The sequence below is a fragment of the Hordeum vulgare genome, chromosome 4H, assembly GCF_904849725.1.
Source record: "Hordeum vulgare subsp. vulgare chromosome 4H, MorexV3_pseudomolecules_assembly, whole genome shotgun sequence".
Lineage (NCBI taxonomy): Eukaryota > Viridiplantae > Streptophyta > Magnoliopsida > Poales > Poaceae > Hordeum > Hordeum vulgare.
Window position 1 is genome coordinate 597,135,470 of NC_058521.1, and position 19,987 is coordinate 597,155,456.

At 46.1% G+C, this 19,987-nt stretch overlaps 1 protein-coding gene across 1 annotated transcript; it reads left to right on the forward strand.

Moving 5' to 3' along the window:
- Positions 1-1,273: 1,273 nt before the first annotated feature.
- On the forward strand, positions 1,274-1,935 carry LOC123447430 (flowering-promoting factor 1-like protein 5). Its single transcript, XM_045124029.1, has one exon. It carries the CDS (start codon positions 1,289-1,291, stop codon positions 1,661-1,663), a length of 375 nt encoding a protein of 124 aa, XP_044979964.1. The 5' UTR covers positions 1,274-1,288; the 3' UTR covers positions 1,664-1,935.
- Positions 1,936-19,987: the final 18,052 nt, after the last annotated feature.

Here is a 19,987-nt window from a genome sequence, read left to right on the forward strand (position 1 = left end):
GCATCGGTTCATCCCCAAGCGGCGTTATTTCAGGCCCATGGGGGGCCGAACGGCTGGAGATGCCCTAAGTACGCATACCAAGCCAAGCACGCTGGACACACATATGCCACACACACGACGCCGGAGACGCATGCAACCGTTGCTTTGCCCGCCCACGTGACGCATATGTGCACGCGTCGCATATCACACACGCCAGACACATCCACCACACGCACCACGCCGCTGGCTCGTCAAAGTCACGTTGTTGTGCCGGTTAACACCCATGACATGGAGGCTCGCATGATGTCGTCTGCTGCTAGAGAAGGCATCGTCTCAATCGTCTCGGCCTCGTGTTCCCTTCTTCGTCCTCCTCAATCGATGACTGTTGATTCCCTCGATAGATCAAGAGGAATGCTACATCCACGTAAAGTTACGTGTAATTTACGTGATGCAATTGATTTGGCAACTGCTAATTGGATGAAGGAAAGAGAGGGGGCCACACCCTTGAAAATCAGGGGGGAGGGAGAGAATTAGAGGGAAGGTTATGTAGGATTATGTAGCAGGTTAAGTAAATGTAGTGTTATTGATAGATCAAATTGGAAGGCGTTACGGGGTTTTGGGGCTCGCTCTCAACTAGCTATAGGATACGAAACAAACACGGGCACCGAGAGACGAGAGGCCACATAGGACAAATAAAAAAAATTCTCCAAATGGGCCACGTAGGACAAATTAAAAATTATAGACGAAATCAAAAATATTGTCTTGCTTTATTTATTAATAGGTAATTTCAATATAACTATGTGGTCCTTTTCCACACACACAAAAAAAACAAGAATCGTGCTTTGACAGCTGTGCCGCAGCCACCGAAAATGGCAATTGGCATAGCGGCGCACGGGCATATGGCCGAGAGTGTCGGCAGCGGCGACGGCTAGCTTGCAGGAGAGCTAATAGCGGCGGCGGCAAGATGGACAGGCTACAAGATGACAGCACGAGCGACGAGGCAAAGTGGCAGCAGATACACGCACCTGCGACCATGTCGTCAAGCTCATGTGTTCCAAGTACAGAGTACCGGCACCGTAACGACCGGACGAGAAAACACTCTGCTGCGTCCGGAGATACTCACGTAACTGTCGGCCTCCACTCTCGCCGGACGAACATTAGTTTCCCACTCAAAAGACGGAAGGAGTTAAGAATCAGCCGCAACTATTTCAAAAGGGGGGAGCACCCGAATAGGCATATATATCATCGCGGCACTGTAAAGTACTGCTCCGGCATCTTGAGCCTGTATATATATGCACCACCCCGGCCGATGGATAGCGTACAGACCGTCATACAGATCCTCCTCATGTCTGGTTCGGGCTCGGGCTCCGGCTCCGGCGTCTGGGTGTTCAAGAACGGCGTGATGCAGCTGCAGCCGGAGCAGCCGGCGGCGGCCCGGAAGGCGCTGCTGTACGTGCCCACCGGCGAGAGGATGACGTCGCTGGAGCTGCTGGAGCGGCGCCTCGGCGCGCACGGCTGGGAGCGCTACTACGAGAACCGCGACATCGTGCAGCTCCACCGCCGCGACGGCGGCATCGACCTCATCTCCCTCCCGCGGGACTTCGCGCAGTTTCGCTCCACCCACATGTACGACGTCGTCCTCAAGAACCGCGATAGCTTCAAGGTCGTCGACGTTCCAAGCTGATTGACCACCTCCACTACTCCATCATCTACGTCGCCTTTTTCCATCTTTTATATGCGTACATACATGATACGTACATGTATATATGTACGTTTGTGTGCTAAGTGTTGTGATGCTCTGGCTACTAGCACTACCACTACGTACTAGTAATAAGTGCATTTGCATTTGCTCAAGACGTGAAATGAAATCGGAGCAGAAAGCATCCATGCATGCTGCATGCACTCCGTGTGTACCACTATAACTAAAGACGATGGACTACTTTTCTCGCGGTGCCATTGACTCGAAGTGGTGGATTGAAGGCGTCCTATAGGGGATTGGAAGGCCTTGGAAGGGGACTGGATAAGAGCATGATATATACGACCATCTCCACGCAAAATGAACACAATTGATTTTAAAAACGGAACAAATTCACAAAGTGAACCGTCTCAGAAACAATTTCATCCGCCTGACTCTTTTGTGTGACGCCCGATAGCGAGGCGACACACAACACGATGTATTGTCTGACCGACACGCGACGCAGCTCCATCCATGCTGGCATTCAGAGGCCAGGAATGAACCCCTCCCCCGCGCTCGCTATGCAATGCCTAACGCACAAGGGCAACACTTTCAATGTGTAGCGTCTTTGGGCAATGCACCACATTTTCAATATGCAGCGTCTAGCCCAAGGCGCCACACGTAGATTTATCAAACCTGCGGCCAGCCTTTCCATCGCCACTCACCCACTCCCCCCCCCCCTCCCGACCCAGAACAGAGAGGAACCGGATGCGTTCTTCTCTCACTCCCCTTCTCAATCCCTTCTTCAAATCATGCGGATCTGAGGCGTTTGACCGTGGATTCACCCCCCAATCCCTTGTGGAATGTATTATCCTTCCATTCCCTTAATTTCGTCCTAAAAAACCTCCCATTCTTCATGTTTGTGCATGTCTTGGTGAAACCCAGGTTTTGATAGATTCGAAATTTATATGGGGAATTGAATTAATCTGTGTTAGTTTAGCCTATATAGATTAGTTGTAATCATGGGGTGAAATTGGTGTTGTTGATTAGCCTATATAGATGAGTTGTAACAATAGATTTTTTGTTGTATGTATATAGAATAATGCATATATAATAATTGTTAATTGTTGGGATTGTTTAAATTCCTTCTAGTGCTTATGGATGATTGTTGAGATGAATAGGAAGTATTTTGGTTAGAAACCGAAACGATGCTCAGATATGGAAAAAAAATGCTCATATATGTCTATTTTCTTCAAATATGTAGGATGGTGTGGCTTTTGGATGATTTCTATGACGTTGAACACCGGATCTACTTGATGTCGGAGAAAGGGATGGTTATGAGAGCATACTAGTTGGTAGTTTATATCTTGTGTTTATTTGAAAAGATCAAACCGTAATCATCTCACTTCTATGTTTGCAAAACCTTATGCCCCTGAAGATTCGGTTTTACGGGGCATCGTCGAGTGTCATGTCGTACGATGAGCGGTACACACCAAACATTGAAAAGATAGGAATCCTCTCTTTCATTCAGCTTGTGAGCCGGTCGACGCCCAACCTGAATGCTACGAGAGTCACCGCACTTATGGATCCGTGGAGGCTCAGACCCATAGTTTCCAGCTCCGGATCGGAGAGATGACCGTGATTCTTCATGATGTTTCCATGATCACCACACTTTCAATCAAGGGGAAACCTCTTTGTATGAGCACTGATTCTGAGGGATGGCGCAAAAAAACAAGGCCCTTATTGTTATGGCTCCTGCAGAGCCGAGACCATCAGGCGGAGACAAGAAAGAAAGAGCCGCAGCCGGCGCTCCTTTGTCCTGAGGGCAGCAACAAAGATGAGATCCAGACTTGTGCTCGCGGTTACATGTGGTATGTTATTTCTAGGATTATCTTTGATGACGGCGGCGGCAAGAACGCTCAATGGATGTGGTTGAAGGTGTTGACAGTCCTCGTCCACAACTTCAGCTGGGGCTCGGCGGCATTGGCCTACTTGTACCGGCGGGTAATAAATTCTTCGTAGTTAGCTCATGTTTGGCTTTCACTCTTGCCCTTAATTGATCACTACTAGAGAAAAGCTTATAGACAGACGCTTACTAGTAGCGCGGGTTTTTACCCCTCGCTATAGGTACTTACTAGTAGTGCGGGTTTTACCCCTTGCTATTACTAAGTTGATAGTAGTAGCGCGGGTTTTTACCCCTCGCTACTACTAAGTGGTCTCAACAGTGCCCCCCGGGGACATGCAATAGTAGTAGCGCGGGGTATAAACCAGCGCTACTACTAAGTTGATAGTAGTAGCGCGGGTTTATAGCCCTCGCTACTACTAAGTACAAGGTAGGTGAAGTACACATATCCTCGACCTCATCCCTCCTCTCTCCCTGAGTCTCCCACATCTCTCTATAGGCTCTCCCATGGTGCTCCTGCCCAAGCACACCTCCTCCTCCTTGCGCCCAGCGAGTCCCAAATCGAAACCCACATTCTCCTGATTCATCTTCTCCCTCCCACCCGCGATTCCCTTCCTCACCCACTACCAGCGCCGGCCTCGCACCTCATCACCTCCCCCAAATCCGGCGACCTCCACTCCCACCGCAGCCCCCTCCCCCTCCTTCCTCCTCCTCTTCTTCTGTTGGACGAGAGGGAGATCTAGCAGAGCGCCATCCATGGCGGCAGCGAGATCCGCCATGGACACAACCACCGGTTAGTTGTTTTTCCTACTCCTCTCAATCTCTCTCTCTCTCTCTCTCTTTGCCTTCTAATCGTTTTCTGATCTTTTGTAGTAGCAACAGAGGAGAGGTGCGAGGATATGTTGGGTGTGGAAGCACCATCACCATGGATGACTTCATCCCCACCAGGACCAGCAACAGCCCTGGATGGAGAGGACGTTGACGCCCAGCAGCAGCAACAGCCTTGGATGTTTTTTTAATTCCTAACTATAGTAGTAGCGCAGGACCCTTACCCGCGCTACAGTTAAGTAGTAGTAGCGCGGGTGGCAACTGCGCTACTACTAGCAGAATTAGTAGTAGCGCGGGTAGGACTCACGCTACTCCTAAATGTTAGCTGTAGCGTCATAGCAGTAGCGCGTGCCCCAAGCTACTAATAGGTCACTGACCCACGCTACTACTAGGGGTTTCCCTAGTAGTGGATCCATGTTTGGCTTTACGTGCAGTTGGACGAAGGTTGTCATAGGTCCTCAAAAGATGACATAATTGGTGGTTGTATGCTCCTACTTTTGGTGTGGAGTTGGGAAAGCCTGCAAGTTGGGCGCCCTAGAGAGGTAGCATTCAAGGCTTGGGATGACCATGACAACCCTATACGGCTTCCCACTTGGGCTTACAAGTGGGACGTGGTATCAGAGATGATGAGCGATGTCAATATCATGTACAGGCAATACACCAACGAGATGGATTTGCTTACCGCCAAGCAGGTAAACATTGACATTGCATCAGTCACTTGACTCCTCTACATGAAAGGAAAACATGAATGTTGCCGTGTTGTGCTGTGTTGCATGTGGAATGGAAGCCATATGGTGCAGGGGATCGCTTCGGTGTAGCACTCAGGTTTCAGCTCAATCCAATGTGCTTGCAGGGAAAACATATTTGGCTTATCGGATGCCCATCGATGTGCAATTGGGCGGTTGAGTTTCATCTCCCACATCGTGTGTTTCGTCAATTTGGGTTGTTTCAGGGTCACCCGCCGGAGTGGGTGGACACGGACCTACAACTTCACAGGTAACCAAGCATGAACAATAAACAACTACCATCGTCCGAATTTGAATGGTGCTAATAATGAGTTATTTAACATGCAGGTTGGATAGGAAGAAGTAACAAAAGTTCAAGGATTGGGATAAGCATCATAAGAAGTACATCACCACGATTGAGCTATGCGTGGAGCAAGCTAATAGTACGGAAGGATCCTAGCTTCGCGAGTATTATCCACTTGCATTCAAATTTACGTTCGATGGCTTCAAGAGAATACTCATGTGGAGATATGCCCGCCGAATTTTGAGGAGAAGATATTGGAAAATCCCACCACATTCGATGACCTTGCCTAGAACGAATACAACAAACTTATCCGGGAAGGGTACCAAATGTTGGAATTATGCCCTAGAGGCAATGATAAATAAGTTATTATTATAATTCCTGTATCAAGATAATCGTTTATTATCCATGCTATAATTGTATTGAATGAAGACTTAGATACATGTGTGGATACATAGACAAAACACTGTCCCTAGCAAGCCTCTAGTTGGCTAGCCAGTTGATCAAGGATAGTCAGGGTCTTCTGACTATGTACAAGGTGTTGTCGTTTGATAACTGGATCACATCATTGGGAGAATCGTGTGATGGACTAGACCCAAACTAATAGACGTAGCATGTTGATCGTGTCATTTTGTTGCTACTGTTTTCTGCGTGTCAAGTATTTATTACTATGACCATGAGATCATATAACTCACTGACATCGGAGGAATACTTTGTGTGTATCAAACGTCACAACATAACTGGGTGGCTATAAAGATGCTCTACAGGTATCTCCGAAGGTGTCCGTTGAGTTAGTATGGATTGAGACTGGGATTTGTTACTCCGTGTGACGGAGAGGTATCTCGGGGCCTACTCGGTAATACAACATCATACACAAGCCTTGCAAGCAATGTGACTTAGTGTAAGTTGCGGGATCTTGTATTACGGAACGAGTAAAGAGACTTGCCGATAAATGAGATTGAAATAGGTATGCGGATACTGACGATCGAATCTCGGGCAAGTAACATACCGAAGGACAAAGGGAATGACATACGCGATTATATGAATCCTTGGCACTGAGGTTCAAACGATAAGATCTTCGTAGAATATGTAGGATCCAATATGGGCATCCAGGTCCCGCTATTGGATATTGACCGAGGAGTCCTTCGGGTCATGTCTACATAGTTCTCGAACCCGCAGGGTCTGCACACTTAAGGTTTGATGTTGTTTTATGCGTATTTGAGTTATATGGTTGGTTACCGAATGTTGTTAGGAGTCCCGGATGAGATCACGGACGTCACGAGGGTTTCCGGAATGGTCCGGAGATGAAGATTAATATATAGGATGACCTCATTTGATTACCGGAAGGTTTTCGAAATTACGGGAATGTACCGGGAATGACGAATGGGTTCCGGATGTTCACCGGGGGGCAGCCCACCCCGGGGAAGCCCATAGGCCTTAGGGCTGCCGCACCAGCCCTTAGTGGGCTGGTGGGCAAGCCCAAGGAGGCCCCTGGGAGATAAGAAAATCAAAGAGAAAAAAAGGGGAAGTGGGAAGGAAGGGAAGGACTCCACCTTCCAATCCTAGTTGGACTAGGATTGGAGGAGCACTCCTCCTCCCCTCCTTCGGACGAACCCCTTGGGGCTCCTTGAGCCCCAAGGCAAGGCCCCTCCCCTCCCACCTATATATACAGAGGTTTTAGGGCTGATTTGGGACAACTTTTCTACGACAGCCCGACCACATACCTCCACGGTTTTTCCTCTAGATCGTGTTTGTGCGGAGCTCGGGCGGAGCCCTGCTGAGATTAGATCACCACCAACCTCCGGAGCGCCGTCACGCTGTCGGAGAAATCATCTACCTCTCCGTCTCTCTTGCTGGATCAAGAAGGCTGAGATCATCGTCGAGCTGTACGTGTGCTGAACGCGGAGGTGTCGTCCGTTCGGCACTAGATCGGAGCGGATCGTGGGACGGATCACGAGACGGTTCGTGGGATGGTTCACGGGGCAGATCGAGGGACGTGAGGACGTTCCACTACATCAACCGCATTTATTAACGCTTCTGCTATGCAATCTACAAGGGTACGTAGATCTGAAATCCCCCTCGTAGATGAACATCACCATGATAGGTTTTCGTGCGCGTAGGAATTTTTTTGTTTCCCATGCGACGTTCCCCAACAGTGGCATCATGATCTAGGGTCATGCGTAGATGTCTTCTCGAGTAGAACACAAAAGTTTTTGTGGGCGGTGATGTGCGATTTTCTGCCGTCCTTAGTCTTTTCTTGATTCTGCGGTATTGTTGGATCGAAGTGGCTCGGACCGACATTACTCGTACGCTTACGAGAGACTGGTTTCATCACTGCGAGTAACTCCGTTGCGCAAAGATGACTGGAGAGTGTCAGTTTCTCCAACTTTAGTTGAATCGGATTTGACCGAGGAGGTCCTTGGATGAGGTTAAATAGCAATTTATATATCTCCGTTGTGGTGTTTGCGTATGTAAGATGCGATCCTACTAGATACCCATGGTCACCACGTAAAACATGCAACAACAATTAGAGGACGTCTAACTTGTTTTTGCAGGGTATGCTTGTGATGTGATATGGCCAAGGATGTGATGTGATATATTGGATGTATGAGATGATCATGTTGTAATAGTAAATATCGACTTGCACGTCGATGGTACGGCAACCGGCAGGAGCCATAGGGTTGTCTTTAAACTAACGTTTGTGCTTGCAGATGCGTTTACTATATTGCTAGGATGTAGCTTTAGTAGTAATAGCATGAGTAGCATGACAACCCCGATGGCGACACGTTGATGGAGATCTTGGTGTGTCGCCGGTGACAGAAGGTCGTGCCGGTGCTTTGGTGATGGAGATCAAGAAGCACGTGATGATGGCCATATCGTGTCACTTATGAATTGCATGTGATGTTAATCCTTTTATGCACCTTATTTTTCTTAGAACGACGGTAGCATTATGAGGTGATCTCTCACTAAAATTTCAAGACGAAATTGTGTTCTCCCCGACTATGCACCATTGCTACATTTCGTCGTTTTGAGACACCACGTGATGATCGGGTGTGATAGACTCAACATTCACATACAACGGGTGCAGAACAGTTGCACACGCAGAACACTCGGGTTAAGTTTGACGAGCCTAGCATGTGCAGACATGGCGTCGGAACACATGAGACCGAAAGGTCGATCATGAATCATATAGTTGATATGGTTAGCATAGGGATGCTTACCACTGAAACTATCCTCAACTCACGTGATGATCGGACTTGAGCCAGTGGAATTGGATCATGAACCACTCAAATGACTAGAGAGATGTACTTTTTGAGTGGGAGTTTAGCAAGTAATTTGATTAAGTTAAACTCTAATTATCTTGAACATAGTCTAAGTCCACTTTGAATATATTTGTGTTGTATATCATGGCTCACGCGACAGTCACCCTGAATTTTAATACGTTCCTAGAGAAAGCTAAGTTGAAAGATGATGGAAGCAACTTTGTAGACTGGGCTCGTAATCTTAAGTTGCTCCTGTAAGCTGGGAAGAAGGATTATGTCCTTGATGCTGCGCTAGGAGATGAACCACCCGCTACGGCTGACCAAGATGATAAGAACACTTGGTTAACACGTAAGGAGGACTACTCAGTAGTTCAATGTGCAGTCTCGTATAGCTTAGAGCCGGGACTTCAACGTCGCTTTGAGCGTCATGGAGCATATGAGATGTTCCAGGAGTTGAAGTTTATCTTTCACAAGAACGCCCGGATCGAGAGGTGTGAGACCTCCGATAAATTATATGCTTGCAAGATGGAGGAGAATTCGTGTGTCAGTGAACACGTGCTCAAAATGTCTGGGTACTCAAACCGTCTAACTAAGCTGGGGATTGAACTCCCGCAAGAGGCTATCATTGACATAATTCTTCAATCACTGCTGCCAAGCTATAAGGACTTTGTGTTGAACTACAACATGCAAGGGATGAACAAGTCACTCGGCGAGTTGTTCGCGATGCTGAAAGTCGCAGAGTCAGAACTCCGTAAAGAACATCAAGTGTTGATGGTGAATAAGACCACTAGTTTCAAGAGAAACGACAAAGGAAAGAAGGGTAATTCAAAGAAGAGCGGCAAACCTCTTGCCAATCCGACGAAGAAACCCAAAGCTGGAACTAAGCCTGAAACGGAGTGCTATTATTGCAAGGGTATGGGTCACTGGAAGCGCAACTGCCCCAAGTATCTCGCTGATAAGAAGGCGGCCAAAGAAAAATCAGGTATATTTGATATACATGTTATTGATGTATACTTAACCAGCTCTCGTAGTAGTGCCTGGGTATTCGATACCGGTTCTGTTGCTCATATTTGCAACTCGAAACAGGAACTGCGGAATAGGCGAAGGCTGGCGAAAGATGAAGTGACGATGCGCGTGGGAAATGGTTCCAAGGTTGATGCAATCGCCGTCGGCACAGTTTCACTTCAGTTACCATCCGGATTAGTTATGAACTTGCATAATTGTTATTTAGTGCCTGCGTTGAGCATGAACATTATATCTGGATCTTGTTTGTTGCGAGACGGTTACTCGTTTAAGTCAGAGAATAATGGTTGTTCTCTTTCTATGAGTAATATCTTTTATGGTCATGCACCCAATGTGAGAGGATTGTTCATATTGAATCTAGATAGTGACAATACACATATACATAACATTGAGACCAAAAGAGTTAGAATTAACAATGATAGCGCCATGTTTTTGTCGCACTGCCGCTTAGGTCAAATTGGTGTAAAGTAAATGAAGAAACTCCATACCGATGGAGTTTTGGAGTCACTTGACTTTGATTCACTTGACACGTGCGAACCATGCCTCATGGGCAAGATGACTAAAACTCCGTTCTCCGGAACAATGGAGCGTGCAAGTGACTTGTTGGAAATCATACATACCGATGTGTGTGGTCCGATGAGCGTGGAGGCACGCGGCGGATATCGTTATTTTCTCACTTTCACTGACGATTTGAGTAGATATGGTTATGTCTACTTAATGAAGCACTAGTCTGAAACATTTGAAAAGTTCAAGCAATTTCAGAGTGAAGTTGAAAATCATCGTAACAAGAAGATCAAATTCCTACGGTCTGATCGTGGGGGTGAATATCTGAGTTTCGAGTTTGGTGCTCACTTAAGACAATGTGGAATTGTTTCACAGTTGACACCGCCTGGAACACCACAGCGTAATGGTGTGTCCGAATGTCGTAATCGTGCTGTATTGGAGATGGTGCGATCTATGATGTCTCTTACCAATTTGCCGTTATCGTTTTGGGGTTATGCATTAGAAACAGCTGCATTCACTTTAAATAGGGCACCATCAAAATCCGTTGAGACGACACCATACGAACCGTGGTATGGCAAAAGACCAAAGTTGTCGTTTCTTAAACTTTGGGGATGTGATGCTTATGTCAAAAAGCTTCAGCCTGAAAAGCTAGAACCCAAAGCGGAAAAGTGCATCTTCATAGGTTACCCGAAAGAGACAGTTGGGTATACCTTCTATCTCAAATCCGATGGAAAAGTTTGTGTTGCTAAGAACGGAGCTTTTCTCGAGAAGGAGTTTCTCTCGAGAGAATTGAGTGGGAGGAAGATAGAACTTGATGAGGTTGTCGAACCTCTCATCCCTCTGGATGGTGGCGCAGGGCAAGGGGAAACCCCTGTCGTTGCGACGCCGGTTGAGGAGGAAGTTAATGATGATGATCATGAAACTCTGGATCAAGTTCCTGTCGAACCTCGCAGGTCGACGAGACCGTGTACTACTCCAGAGTGGTACGGTAATCCCATCTTATCAATTATGTTGTTAGACAACAATGAGCCTGCGAATTATGAAGAAGCAATGGTGGGCACGGATTCCAACAAATGGCTGGAGGCCATGAAGTCCGATATAGGATCTATGTATGAAAACAAAGTATGGACTTTGTAAGTACTACCTGAAGGCCGCAAGGCTATTCAGAACAAATGGATCTTTCAGAAGAAGACGGACGCTGACGGTAATGTGACCGTTTATAAAGCTAGACTTGTGGCAAAGGGTTTTTCAAAAGTTCAAGGAGTTGACTACGATGAGACATTCTCACCCGTAGCGATGCTTAAGTCCGTCAGAATCATGTAAGCAATAGCTGCATTTTTCGATTATGAAATCTGGCAGATGGATGTAAAAACGGCGTTCCTTAAGGGTTTCCTTAAGGAAGAGTTGTATATGATGCAACCCGAAGGTTTTGTCGATCCTAAAAATGCTAACAAAGTATGCAAGCTCCAGCGATCCATTTATGGACTCGTGCAAGCATCTCGGAGTTGGAATAAACGCTTTGATGAGGCGATCAGAGCATTTGGGTTTATACAAGTGGTTGGAGAATCTTGTATTTACAAGAAAGTGAGTGGGAGCTCTGTGGCGTTTCTAATATTATATGTGGATGACATATTGCTGATTGGAAACAACGTGGAGTTTTTGGCGAGCATAAAGGATTACTTGAATAAAAGTTTCTCTATGAAGGACCTAGGAGAAGCTGCTTACATTCTAGGCATTAAGATCTATAGGGATAGATCGAAACGCGTGATAGGACTTTCACAAAGTACATACCTTGATAAAGTTTTGAAGAGGTTCAAAATGGAACAGTCCAAGAAGGGGTTCTTGCCAGTTTTACAAGGTACGAGATTGAGTAAGACTCACTGCCCAGCAACTGATAAAGATAGAGAGCATATGAGCACCGTCCCCTATGCTTCAGCCATAGGTTCTATCATGTATGCAATGTTGTGCACTAGACCGGACGTTAGCCTGGCCATAAGTATAGCAGGCAGGTTCCAGAGTAATCCATGAGTGGATCACTCGACGGCGGTCAAGAATATCCTGAAGTACCTGAAAAGGACTAAGGAGATGTTTCTCGTGTAGGGAGGTGACGAAGAGCTCGCCGTAAAAGGTTTCATCGATGCAAGCTTTGACACAGATCCGGACGACTCTAAGTCGCAAACCGGATACGTATTTATTCTTAATGGGGGTGCCGTAAGCTGGTGCAGTTCTAAGCAAAGCGTCGTAGATGATTCTACATGTGAAGCGGAGTACATGGCTGCCTCGAAGGCGGCTAAGGAGGGTGTCTGGATGAAGCAGTTCATGACGGATCTTGGAGTGGTGCCAAGCGCACTGAATCCAATAACCTTGTTCTGTGACAATACGGGTGCCATTGCCTTAGCAAAGGAACCACGGTTTCACAAGAAGACCAGACACATCAAACGACGCTTCAACCTCATCCGCGACTACGTCGAAGGGGAGGACGTAAATATATGCAAAGTGCACACGGATCTGAATGTAGCAGACCCGCTGACTAAACCTCTTCCACGGGCAAAGCATGATCAACACCAGAACTGTATGGGTGTTAGATTTATTGCAATGTAATTCACATGGTGATGTGAGGGCTAGATTATTGACTCTAGTGCAAGTGGGAGACTGTTGTAATTATGCCCTAGAGGCAATGATAAATGAGTTATTATTATAATTCCTGTATCAAGATAATCGTTTATTATCCATGCTATAATTGTATGGAATGAAGACTTAGATACCTGTGTGGATACATAGACAAAACACTGTCCCTAGCAAGCCTCTAGTTGGCTAGCCGGTTGATAAAGGATAGTCAAGGTCTTCTGACTATGTACAAGGTGTTGTTGCTTGATAACTGGATCACATCATTGCGAGAATCATGTGATGGACTAGACCCAAACTAATAGACGTAGCATGTTGATCGTGTCATTTTGTTGCTACTGCTTTCTGCGTGTCAAGTATTCATTCCTATGACCATGAGATCATATAACTCACTCACACCGGAGGAATACTTTGTGTGTATCAAACGTCACAACGTAACTGGGTGGCTATAAAGATGTTCTACAAGTATCTCCGAAGGTGTCCGTTGAGTTAGTATGGATTGAAAGTGGGATTTGTCACTCCGTGTGACGGAGAGGTATCTCGGGGCCCACTCAGTAATACAACATCATACACAAGCCTTGCAAGCAATGTGACTTAGTGTAAGTTGCGGGATCTTGTATTATGGAACAAGTAAAGAGACTTGCCGGTAAACGAGATTGAAATAGGTATGCGGATACTAACGACCGAATCTCGGGCAAGTAACATACCGAAGGACAAAGGGAATGACATACGAGATTATATGAATCCTTGGCACTGAGGTTCAAACGATAAGATCTTCGTAGAATATGTAGGATCCAATATGGGCATCCAGGTCCCGCTATTGGATATTGACCGAGGAGTCCCTCGGGTCATGTCTACATAGTTCTCGAACCCGCAGGGTCTGCACACTTAAGGTTCGACGTTGTTTTATGCGTATTTGAGTTATATGGTTGGTTACCGAATGTTGTTCGGAGTCCCGGATGAGATCAGGGACGTCACGAGGGTTTCCGGAATGGTCCGGAGACGAAGAATGATATATAGGATGACCTAATTTGATTACCGAAAGGTTTTCGGAATTACCGGGAATGACGAATGGGTTCCGGATGTTCACCGGGGGGGCAGCCCACCCCTGGGAAGCCCATAGGCCTTAGGGGTGCCGCACGAGCCCTTAGTGGGCTGGTTGGCAAGCCCAAGGAGGCCCCTGCGCAGGGAGATAAGAAAATCAAAGAGAAAGAAAAAAAGGGGAAGCTGGAAGGAAGGGAAGGACACCACCTTCCAATCCTAGTTGGACTAGGATTGGAGGAGGACTCCTCCTCCCCCCCATCGGTCGAACCCCTTGGGGATCCTTGAGCCCCAAGGCAAGGCCCCTACCCTCGCACCTATATAGACGGAGGTTTTAGGGCTGATTTGAGACAACTTTTCCACGGCAGCCCGACCACATACCTCCACGGTTTTTCCTCTAGATCGCGTTTCTGCGGAGCTCGGGCGGAGCCCTGCTGAGATTAGATCACCACCAACCTCCGGAGCGTCGTCACGCTGCCGGAGAACTCATCTACCTCTCCATCTCTGTTGCTGGATCAAGAAGGCCGAGATCATCGTCGAGCTGTACGTGTACTGAGCGCGGAGGTGCAGTCCGTTCGGCACTAGATCGGAGCGGATCGTGGGACGGATCGCAGGACGGTTCGCGGGGCGGATAGAGGGACGTGAGGATGTTACACTACATCAACCGCATTTATTAACGCTTCTGTTGTGCGATCTACAAGGGTACGTAGATCTGAAATCCCCCTCGTAGATGAACATCACCATGATAGGTTTTCCTGCGCGTAGGAAATTTTTTGTTTCCCATGCAACGTTCCCCAACACCAAACCCCTTTTGTTCCAGTGCTCAACTTTGTGGTAAAGTTTGCCCTCCTTTGCTATTTATGGAGAGTAGTTCACATCTTTGCTTGCCGAACATGTCGATTTTGTTTCATCCATAGCGCAAGGAGATCAAGAAATAAGAGGATAAAACCTAGGCTATTCTAGCACAACCCATAGAGGAAAAAGGGAGAATCTGCACTTCAACTTTTCATCAAGGTGCTTTGCCGTATTTTAACATCGATTAATTGCGTACTCTTTGCTAAGTTTTATATCTCATTCATCTGTTAATGTCAGAGTGTCAGGGCCAAAGGTTATGGCGATTATCCAACATCTTAGGTTGTCGGAACCCGAATATTCATAACCGTCCACATTTGTTTCATTCCATAGGAATGCCAATCTGAATGATTCTACAACCTCAGGAGCTTGTATGAACGACGATGACGTTACCTCGGGATCTCATTTAGAGGATGATTATGTGGTCTCTACAAAGGTATGCCAATACCGTACATTCAACTTTTCACACCTCGCTTGGAGACGATGATACCACTTTTTTATTGAATGTTGAGGACGACATGACATTGCAGCCCTTCCAAAGCTCCGCTTACATGTTGAAGCCAAGAACAGGAATCAAGCGGTACACACTGAACGACTACCACAACAAAGGAAAGAAGGTGGTCGCTGAGGGATCGCATATGACAAGATGGATGACGAGGATGAGAGGTATGGACGATGACGATGTGGGGGAAATATAGCTGGAGGAACGGCAACCGGTTGTAAGAGAGAAGTTTCCTACTAATTAAGATGGGACGTGGCAAGAGTATGCCAGGAAGGAAGAACTAGTGTTGTTGCACTTGTGGTTGTTTCCTTATGAAGTAAAACTAGTCTTCGGTGTCATATGATGTTAAACTTGTAGCAATGTTTGATTTGTCGTCTTTGTTATCCGTGTTAAACTTGTAGTACTATCGAAACTAGTCACTGGTTGAATTTGCTATTCGTGGAGTAGTGCTATTTGATGTTTGTGAAGATTACACAATGTGTTTTGCAGTTAGTGAAGATTATATATTGTGTAAATTTTGTTGGTGAATGTTGCATGGGAAACAAAAAATTTCCTACGCACACGAAGACCTATCATGGTGATGTCCATCTACGAGAGGAGATTTGGATCTACGTACCCTTATAGATCGCACAGTAGGAAGCGTTAAGAAACACGGTTGATGTAGTGGAACGTCTTCATGTCCCTCGAACCGTCCCTCGATCCGTTCCGATCTAGCGCCGAACGGACGGCACCTCCGCGTTCAGCACACGTACAGCTCGACGATGATCTCGGCCTTCTTGATCCAGCAAGCAATACGGAGAAGTAGATGAGTTCTCCGGCAGCGTGACGATGCTTCGGTGGTGGTGATGATCTACTCCTGCAGGGCTCCGCCCGAGCTCCGCAGAAATCCGATCTAGAGGTAAAACTATGTGGTCTAGGGTTGAGTTGTACGTGGCAAAAGTTGTCTGAAATCAGCCCTAAAACTCCACTATATATAGGAGGGAGGGGGAGGGATATCCTTGAGGGACAAGCCCTCAAGGTGCGCCGGCCAAGGGGAGGAGGAGGACTCCTCCTCCAATTCGGTTTGGGAAGGAGGAGTCCTCCTCTTCCTTCCCACCTCCCTATTTTCCGTTTTTCTTTTATTTTCCTTTGGTATTTTCTTATGTGTTGCCATGGGCCCCTTGGGCTGACTCCACCAGCCCACTAAGGACTTGTGGCGCCACCCTCGGCTCACTCCCGGGTGGGTGCTCCCCTCCCGGTGAACTCCCGGAACCCATTCGTCACTCCCGGTACACTGTCGGAATTGCCCGAAACTTTCCGGTGACAAAATGAAATCATCCTATATATAAATCTTCGTTTCCGCACCATTCCGGAAACCCTCGTGATGTCCGTTATATCATCCGGGACTCCGAACAACATTCGGTAACCACACATATAACTCAACTATACTAAAACATCACCGAACCTTAAGTGTGCAGACCTTGCGGGTTGGAAAACTATGCAGACATGCCCCGAGGCACTCTTTGGTCAATATCCAATAGCGGGACTTGGATGCCCATATTGGATCCTACATATTCTCCAAAGATCTTATCGGTTGAGCCTCAGTGTTAAGGATTCATATAATCCCGTATGTCATTCCCTTTGTCCTTCGGTATGTTACTCACCCGAGATTTGATCGTCGGTATCCGCATACCTATTTCAATCTCGTTACCGGCAAGTGTGTTTACTCGTTCTGTAATACAAGATCCCGTGACTTACACTTAGTCACATTGCTTGCAAGGCTTGTGTGTGATGTTGTATTACCGAGTGGGCCCCGAGAGACCTCTTTGTCACACGGAGCGACAAATCCCAGTCTTGATCCATACTCACTCAACGGACACCTTCGGAGATACGTGTAGGGAACTTTATAGTCACCCAGTTACATTGCGACGTTTGATGCAAACAAGGTATTCCTCCGGCGCCAGTGAGTTATACGATCTCATGGTCATAGGAACAAATACTTGACACACAGAAAACAATTGCAATAAAAGGACACGATCAATATGCTACATTCATAGTTTGGGTCTAGTCCATCACACGATTCTCCTAATGATGTGATCCAGTTATCAAGTGACAACACTTGCATATAGCTAGAAAACCTTGACTATCAATGATCAACTGGCTAGCCAACTAGAGGCTTGCTAGGGACATTGTTTTGTCTATATATCCACACATGTATCTATGCTTTCATTCAATACAATTATAGCATGGATAATAAACGATTATCTTTAAACAAGAAATATAATAATAACTATTTATCATTGCCTCTAGGGCATATTTCCAACAAATTTGTTGTTTGTGAGGATTATAAATTATGTTCTCTTACTTTGCACATAATTGATTGTGTGGCACCTTAGGGCCGGGCCCCACACTAGACAGTGTGGCACCTAAATCTCAGGCGCCACAAAATCAATATGTAGATGCCAGTGACACTCCAGAGAGTAATAGAAGCTACAGTCAGGTCACCCCACCCCCGAGGGCGCTAAGTGATTGTGTGGCGCTTGAGCCTCAGGCGCCACACAATCGATATGTGAATGCGAGTGACATTTGATAGTGCAACAGAAGCTACGGCCAAGCCACCCCACCCTCCCAGAGCGCCTGGGTCTCACGCGCCACACTAAAAAAATCACAAGAAGCTGCAATACATAGTTGTTTTGAGGTGCAACACTAACAATTTTACACAACATCATAAACTACAATACATAGCACTCACGATATGTATAGCACGTCCCAATTTGTAGGTGACCATAACATAGAGGAGTACACATAGAGTTTTATGATGGTTGTTCAAAGTTCACGGAATGACAAGTTCCAAATAGCAAAGTGTGCAAGACAATGACAAGGTTTGTTAACACAAGAGGTTCAAAGATTAAAGCGTGTAAGGCGATAAGAAGTAGAATGCTCTATTGTGTCAAGCAAGGCCCCTTTACCTTCTTCTTCTTCGTCCTCCCTTTTCCGCATCCTACTAGCCTCTTGCATAACCCTCTCCATGAAGCGGTTATTATCCCACTCTTTCTTTGCGGCATCCTGTGCCCACTTCTTCCGGCACCTCACTTCAAAATCCTTTTGGTGTTGCTCATTCCTCTTCTTTTCCTATCGCTTCAACCACAATTGGTAATTGATATACTCAATCTGTTTTTGTATATCACTCTTAATATTCGCTCCAACCGCCTCTTGCTTCTTCCTCTCCGCTTTGGTTGCATCATTTAAGTGCATCTAGTGCCCCTTATTGATATTGGTTGATTGAAGACTTATAGCTTAACAGACTAATGTGTTTATGAGTGTATTGAGGCTCTATAAGTCGCTGAGGAGTTTGAGTTATACGGAGAATATCGACCCTAAAAATGAATGTCTTTGGCTGAAGACTTTGGTAATTCCTCGAAGACTTTGAAAGTGAAGAAATTGTAATTCCTCATGAAGACTTTGAAAATGAGAAATTTGTGTATCCCAAAGAAATTGATCTGTGGACTTTGAAGCTTGAAGAATTACTCTTTCTGTTTCATTTTCTTCTTTCTTGAGTCATAGGAACACCGTACTGTTAAAGAGTTCGAGGTAATACTAAGCAAAAGTTTCCTCCTGGTGCTCATCTCAAAGCCTACACATATCCAATCCTTCGAGTGAAGCATTTGGAAACCTATTACAGTTTAGTCAAATTCTTCAGTAGCACGGACGATGTTCTTCTAGTCTGTGAGGAATTTGCACCAACTCAGAAGTTAGGATTTCGCTAGTGTGAATTACCTACCAGTCAGGAATATGAGAGACATGAGGATTTTCACAGTTGATAGATAGGACCGTTGCTGCTCCGTGCGCCAGCTGTCCCCAACCTTATCCACATAATGGTCATATCATTGGGGCATTTATGTCAAAACATGTCGAGATTGCTCCCAGGCTATAAATAGCCGCCCCCAACAACCACTAGTTGGTTGGCTGCTTCGAGAGAAACTGACACTTGTCATTTGAGCGCCTTGTTCAAGAATTCGTCCGATTAACCAGTTAACTTGCCGATTAATCCCTACTCATTGGGTCACCGAGTAGCCGATTAATTGATAAATCGCCCGATTAACTGACTAAATGGCTGATTAACTTGCCGATTAGCCTAGTAATCCCCTACTCGCTAGCCAACCGAGCAGCTACCAGTTAACGATTTCCTCAACAATGTTTGAGAGCAACCCATTCCTCAAGGACTTTGAGTAAAAATCATTAGTGAGGAAAAAACCCAAACACCCAAACCCAAACCCAGAACCCAAAGTGATTGAGCATCACTGAAGAGATTGTTCCTATGTGGAATCGATGCTTGTTACCTTTGAGGATTGTGCATCCTCCATACGGTTAGTAATCATTGGTCTAGAACATCCAACAATCAATTGTGGATCATCGGGTGACCGAGTTTGTGATGGCTTGGAAGTCTGCCTTGAAGACTTACCACGAGTGTTGGGCGAGGACTGTGTGTCCTTAGCTCAAGGAGAATACGGTAAGGACTAAGTGTCCTGGAACTGTGTGTCCTTTGGTTTAAATATCAAGCCGCTCCAAAGCAGACGAACGTCTGTCACAACAATTGGAACTGGGTCATCAAATCATTGTCTTCACCGAGTACATGGTATTATTTCCTCAACCCTTTCATGTCCTCAGTTGTATGTTGATGAAATTGATCGTTACTGTTTGAAGAATTTGATTGAAGACTTTCACAATTTCCTCACCCCAAATTCTTCACTTCACTTGTTCTTCACCTGCATATTGTGAACACACTG

What these genes read in the sequence shown, in the direction of transcription:
- LOC123447430 (XM_045124029.1), top strand. Translation starts at nt 1,289, where the DNA reads ATGGATAGCGTACAGACCGTCATACAGATCCTCCTCATGTCTGGTTCG.